This window comes from Parasteatoda tepidariorum, chromosome 6 (genome assembly GCF_043381705.1).
Source record: "Parasteatoda tepidariorum isolate YZ-2023 chromosome 6, CAS_Ptep_4.0, whole genome shotgun sequence".
Lineage (NCBI taxonomy): Eukaryota > Metazoa > Arthropoda > Arachnida > Araneae > Theridiidae > Parasteatoda > Parasteatoda tepidariorum.
The window spans coordinates 89,342,458-89,349,473 of record NC_092209.1 but is presented as its reverse complement, the minus strand read 5'-3'; the positions used below and the strand labels follow the sequence as shown (position 1 = coordinate 89,349,473).

General features: G+C 30.6%; 1 protein-coding gene across 1 annotated transcript in view; it reads right to left on the bottom strand.

Moving 5' to 3' along the window:
- Positions 1-879, bottom strand: part of LOC107440844 (uncharacterized) — a 19,435-nt gene extending 18,556 nt beyond the window's left edge. The window contains exon 1 of the mRNA XM_016053906.3: positions 374-879. Coding sequence (XP_015909392.1) covers positions 374-410 — 37 coding nt within the window. The 5' untranslated portion in view covers positions 411-879. The remainder of the gene's footprint in view (positions 1-373) is intronic.
- Between the last annotated feature and the right edge of the window lie 6,137 nt (positions 880-7,016).

The window sequence follows — 7,016 nt, the reverse complement described above, 5'->3', positions numbered from 1 at the left end:
AAAAAAAAAAAAAAAAAAAAAAAAAAAAAAAAAAAAAAAAAAAAAAAAAAAAAAAAAAAAAAAAAAAAATACGCTTTAAAATCGAATTGAATTTTTTCTTACATTTTGATATTAATTTTTTCCTTGTCTTTTCAATAACAAACCACTAAAATTGTTTAACCGTACCTGTTTTTGAATTAAATAAATTCTGTTACTAGGACTGATATTCAAAATCGTTTGTCATTACGTCATGATATATATATAAATGTTTTTTTTTTTTAAAAAAAAGCAAACTATTTTAAACAAAACAATAAGAAACATTATGCAGTTGATCACATCCGTAACCTTGGCAATGAAACAAAAACGTAGTTTAAAAAGAAGAAATATCTTTTACCTGAAATGTAGGGAGTCGCCGTTATCACACTTATCATGGGCTGAAACTTCGTTTCAGTCTGTTTATTTTTATGTTTCACCCGTTAAAGTTGCAGAAAAGGTTCCTTTCGAGATATCTCACAAAAGTCGGTGTTTTTAAAGCACCATGAGTTTTGTGTTTAACATTTTCCTTGAAAACCATCAGGAATCTTACAGTGTGGTTGTATGGAAAATGCAACAGGATTTTCCCAGCCATGGCTCACTGTTCAGAGAATGAAGTGCCGCAGACAAGAGGCGACTCTCTTCAAAAGAGAGGGATTTTGGGGATTTTTTTTCCTCTCACTCTAAACATGCATTATTTATTTGCGATTTTATCAGTGCTGATTGGTCAAAGGGATCGGACCGACCTATAACAAAGGATACTTAGGTACAAACACAAATCCCCGGGAATACAGCCAGTAACAGTACATTGCTTGGAATTCTATCGCATTCGATCATTTTAATTTGGCCAATGTTCGACAGTGATTTTACGGTTCATTCAGGCCATTAAAATCATACGTAAGCACGTTAATCGCATTTCATACTTCCCCTACTCCTTATCAGCAAATGTAAGCATTTCACAAAACTCTCCCATGCTTACGTAAAATTGACGCAACCGTGTTTTTTTGCTTTAATATAATGTAAACTTTTATTATAGTAATATAATTTTATGAATTTTCCGATTAAATTCAAATGAAATATGTAGCTTTGCTTAAAACAATATTTAATTTCTAGTACATCTTATCGAAGCTTCAAACTCCACAAAGAAATTTTTCTGCCAATTTTTCCTTCACGAAATTCGACTTATATTTCAAATTCATATTTCTTCAACAAAAAAACCCTTTTTTAAAAAGCTATGTTACAATTTTTTTAAAAAAAATTGATATATTAGTACGTTTCACAAGCAATCCGCATAGCCCTCGTCCCCTACCTTATCAAAAAGAAAAGAAAAAAAAAAGAAGGAAAGCAAATCACGCAGTCACGCTCCCCCTTTAAATGCTTACCTATTATTTAAACGTCTTCCTTCGTCAAAACAAACAAATAAAATAAAAATACTTTTGCAAAATATTTTAAAATTTTCAAAAGACAAAACAGACAAAAATGTAAACCTTCTCTTGTTTTATTAGTTCTTATTTTTAAAAATAAACGGAATGTTTGGATTTATATAACTATTTATTTTCACACACAAAAATTCTCTCTTCATTTTTTTTAATAATTAATTTATAAACAATACACTCATTAAAAGGAATTTCAACTGGCTCATGAGCAGTCCTCGAACCTGGTCAAATCAATGTACCTAGAAAAGAATCCTAGAGTATAGGTATTAATTTTTTTAACCTTCATAAAAGATAGTGGAAAAATAATTGTAAACGAAATGGGGAAAATTTCAGTGAGTGCTGAATTTTATTTTATTTTATAACCGTCGTTGAACAGCTGACCCAATTTTTGGGTTTACGACTGCTTATGTTCAACTACGTAGCATTGTAATTTTGAGCCTAATCCAGAAGACAAGGGAACTCTTGGATCATGTATTGGGAAAAATTTGCCTTCGAAGAGGAATTTTGATAATAGAATTAACTCGCATTTGCGTTACGCGGAGAGGAAAACCACAAGAACCTCCCACGGTTAGCTTGACGGCAAGGGGACTCATGATCCATCTACCACTGTGGCTATTTCACGTCAGCACTGTGGTTGGTGAAAGCAGGATGCGGAATTCGTATCGACCAACCATCACTGGGATTCGAACACGATTCACCTCACTGTAGGGCGAACGCTCTATCCCCTGAGCCAACGCAGCTTGAGTGATGAGTTTTGAATTCATAACTAACTTGTTCGAAACATAAATATGTTTCTAGAAACATTCATAAACACTTGATTTACTCTTGAAACTATTCTATTATCTAGCCATTATAAGATGAGCTCCTGGCCTCCCTCATTTCACGAGTGCCAGGCAATAAAAGGGATTCATTCGATCGATATGATTGAGTTGTAAAGGCCTCTTTAATTTCAAAAAGCATCCCAAACCATTAAACATCCTTCCTAGCACATTTTTTTAAAAAACTATTGAGGCTCTTTCTGTAATTTATACGAATACGAGTGATCGAGACTTTGTTTTTGTCACTAAAATATTATAAATACATTTTTCTTAAAAAGCATATGAAAAAATTTCCATTTTGACGATTTCTTTTTTTTTCGTTCTTATGGTTTTAAAGAACGGTGACACATTTTTTTCTAAGTACATTCCAATGGATTTCAATGTCTCTGATGCACTAAGATTTGCATCCTGTTAGCATCACTGGCTACGATCAGTAAGCGAGTATGTGACCACTTTGTTCAGCGTGCGTAGGAACCTAGGTTGCTCGGTATCGGTCCTCGTTGAACTTTTCTACCGTAAAGTGCTCAATTTCACGTGCAGGTCGTCCGGCTACCAAAGTAGGGCAGCCATCCCCTCTGCGAGGGTATGTCTTCGGATCATCCTCAGGGATGTTTCCCAGGCCGTCACCAATAGCCCATTGTGCAGCTCTAGTTGCGACGTAAATAAAGTACCTACCTAGCTTCTTAACGTTTATATATTGTGCTAATCACGATACATTTACCTGGAATTTGATGCCATAAAAGCAACTAAGCACGATTAGAAAGTTTTAGTTTTGCATTTATCGATGTCTTATTCTTCATAGGTTTCAATGATTTAATGCATGCAAATTTGTTTTTTCTATCTTCTTATCAAATACTCGACTTCCCTCCCCCCTACCTCAGTGGGTGTCATTAAGCGCATTTAGAGATTTTCATATTTCAATTATTTCTGGTTTTATAAATTGCTTTCAATAGGAAAGAAGTCGCAAATATTTCGTGTAAGGTAGTGTAATGGTTTGGAGTGCTTTTAAAAAATCAAAGAAAAATTCGTATTTGTATTTCCTTTATGTCAAAGAGCATCCTTTCTTTGATATTTTAAATTTAAAAAATTTTTTAAATAAATAAAAAAAAAATTTTGACGAGATTTTGCTAAAAAAGAAAATAACACTAATATTCTTGGAAAACAATGAGTAAATACCCCCAAAACATCTTATTAAGTGCCCATAAAACGATTAACTACACTATCTCATAACCTAAGCTATAGAAATTGTTTTGAATATTTTAGTTTACTGAGCATTTTAGCAAACTCCATTCAATAATGCATAAAACAGATAGAAAGGAAAATTTATGGTGTCGATTTGAATTTTTTCTTTCGAGATAGTATTTGGGTTTGGGGTTGAAATTCAGGCTTTTACTTAAAATTAAAGTAAATTATCTACCTTGAGACTATAATTTGCAGGTAAGAATTTGTAAAAATTTTTACAGTTTCATTATTTTTGACACAATTTTTCTTTTCAATTTTACATAATTAATTAAAAATTTTAATTTTTTTATCATATTATTACATAATTAATATTTCGAATTTAAATTTTCATAACAGTATAAATTAAAGCTCTAATTGATAACATATTAATCGATGTATTTTAATTATTCTACTACATGGAGAGTAAGGTGTTTTAATTTGTTCAATGAAATTTCGCACCGTAGAGTTAAACATTTTCTGAAGAAGAAAAAAAAAAAAAAATCTTCAAAATGACAAAGTTTATTAAGTACGATTTCTTCAAAAAAATAAAAAGAAGGAATTTTTTTTTGTTTCATTGTATTTATCTATTTTTTAAATAAAAAGAATTAATAATTAGAAAATAAAAGAAAGCATTATTTTAAAAATAATGTCTAAAAGCCTTCCCCCCCTTAAAAAGTTATTCATTTGTTTATTGTATTGTACCGTTTTGTATTCTGCAGTGCAATAGAAAAATCAATGTAAGCGATCAAAAAAATTAAAAATTATATTTCTATAAATTTTGCATTTATGCATGGTTAGCTGCATATTTCTAAAATTATCCTTCAAAAATAAATTTTGTTTTATATGAGTATTCTGAAATTCTATTTTAGTGTTTATAGCATTCGCAATAGAAAGAAAATAGTTGTCGAGTCGTTTCTCTGGAAATCTATCACAAAGCACTTACGTTGTTTTTTCAATTGCACGGCAGTATTATATTTTTTATTTATTTATTTATTTTTTTACCTTGTCAATAGTGTAAAGTTTGTGATTAAGGGGTGAAATCGATGAGCAAAAGATGCGTGATAGTCATTATAAAATAACTAATATATATATATATATATATATAGGGTGTCTCACTTAAGCGTTTCAGAACTTCTAAGAGGGGTAGGGGGCNTATATATATATACATAAATCCTTTAATTTTCGTCATTTCTAAAACGAACATGTGGATGCATCACTTTTGATAGACGTGGGAGTTTATTTACAGTCGTGACGGAAGTTTATTGCAAAAGCGATGCCACTACACGTTTTTTATTTTAGGTGTGACAAAAACAAAGTATTTTCTTTTCTACTACATTTAAAAAAAGTGGTTTTAGAAACTTGTTATTATATTATTTTCTTTCATTTTAGTTTTGGGTCAGCTATTTAATCTATTTCTTCTTTATTATTTTTCTATAAAATTCTAAATCATATGATTGATTGCTTTGATATTTAGAGTGCCATTTAGTTTTCTGTAGAAAAAAAGTCGCCATGCATGAAATAAAAAAAATTATTTGTGAGCTCATTTTTATGAATATAATTGCAAAAACAAATTTATTTTTAAAAAAAAGTATACTTTATGTAGATTTTGCATCATTTTTAACCGAATTTGCTAAAGACCTTTTTATTTTTAATATGACTCACAATATTTTTAAAAATTATGTCAAAATGCTTTATCGTTGCGATGAAAAAAGCAGTAAAAAAAAAGAACGGAAAATGAGTGTGCAGGAATTTTTTTTTTTTTTCTTTCTCAGGGAACGAAAAAGTACTCTGGAATTTCTTAAATATCAGAAACATTATGAATTTTTTTCTTCTTTTTTTTTGGGGGGGGGGAGGTTGTTGGAGACGTAAATAAAATCATTAAATCTAATTGTGAGATATAAAGAGAGGAGATTGTATCAAGATTCTAGCTCTAATCTTTCTCTCTCTTTATGGTAAGAGCAGCTCCTAAAGTTATTAATTAACCAAATTTAATCTTAATGTTTAATTATTGACTTACATCTTGGAGAGAACTACTGAGGGGGAAAAAAAAGGGATAAAGTGAAGTGAGTGTAGGGAAATGTTCGAAGAGGTCAGAACTCTCAGGAGCTGTCAAACAATGAAAGGCGGCAGAGGAAACAAGCGCCGCATTGTTGTTCTGACCACTTCTTCCGATCGTTATTATTTTATTTATTTCCCTCTCTCTCTCTCCCTCTCTTGCAAACCGAACGTCGGTTGTGGCGAATCATTTTTTAATGACACCCGGAATTATGGTTTTACAACTGAAATCCCACGTGTGAATCATATCCACTCCTCAAATATTCTGTTTTGTTCGGTCTGTCCGATTTACATATCTTAAGGGATTAAAAATTTTGTTGTCTCAGAATTATCTAAATAGCGATTTTGTAAAGGTTTATTTTAATAGTTTATTTCAGAAAAAAACCCTTTTCTTTTCAATTTTTAATTATTTTTAGATTGTTCTTAGAATCCTCCAGTAGGGATAGAGAGTTCATCTCTATCCCTACTGGACTCAGGGGATAGAGACTTCACCTTACAATGAGGTGAACTAGGTTCAAATCCCAGCAATGGCTGGTTGGTACGAATTGGCTAGCACCGAGCACATTGCTGATGTAAAATATGTTCAGTGGTAAGCAGATCATGGATTAGAGTCCCCTTTCCCATCAGGCTAACTGTGAGAGGTTTTCGTGGTTCTCCATGTAACACAAAAGCAGGTCATCAAAAAATCCTCTTCAAATTAAGGCAAATTTTTCCCAATACTTGATCCAGGGGTTTCCTTGTACTCTGGATTGGGTGCAAATTTTTTTACTATATTTTTACTATTTATTTATTTAGATTTTTTATTTTATTTCGCACATTGAATTTTTTTCATAATTTATTTTTGGGTGGAGTAGGGTTTTACTTAGTTTTCCTTTCTCTTTGGAAAATAATTAAATTTATTCAAATTAGACAGTATCAGTCAGTTAGAAGAAGAAGAAAAAATCAAGACAACATATTTTTAAAAAATCAAGACATTTTTGAAACAGTATTTCTATGCCAGCCAGAGTACTTTTATCTATCTATCTATCAATCTATCTATATATATATGGATGGATGGATATAGATATAAGCAAAATTTTAGGGAGTATTAATATATCCAATTATGAATGTCACTGTGAGGAGGATAAATATTTTGATTTTGTTGATAAACATCATAAACATATTATTACTGGTAATTTAAATATTATGGAAAACTTGGAGCTTAGGAATTTAATGATGAAAGGCACAAAATTTAGACCCATTTACCATATATCAATCAATAAAATTCTAAAATACTTTCTTAATGATCTCAATTGTTTTTGTTTAAAGATATCAAATAGATTCTCTTTACCTTTAGGTATACTAACAGAATGGAAATGGGGTGTTTATTACTTTAAAAACTTTATTTTCAATAATAAGGATAATTTAAATAAGAGTAACAATTCAACAAATTTTTCTAATATTGTTCAATCAATTAAGCAACTTCCAAAAAATT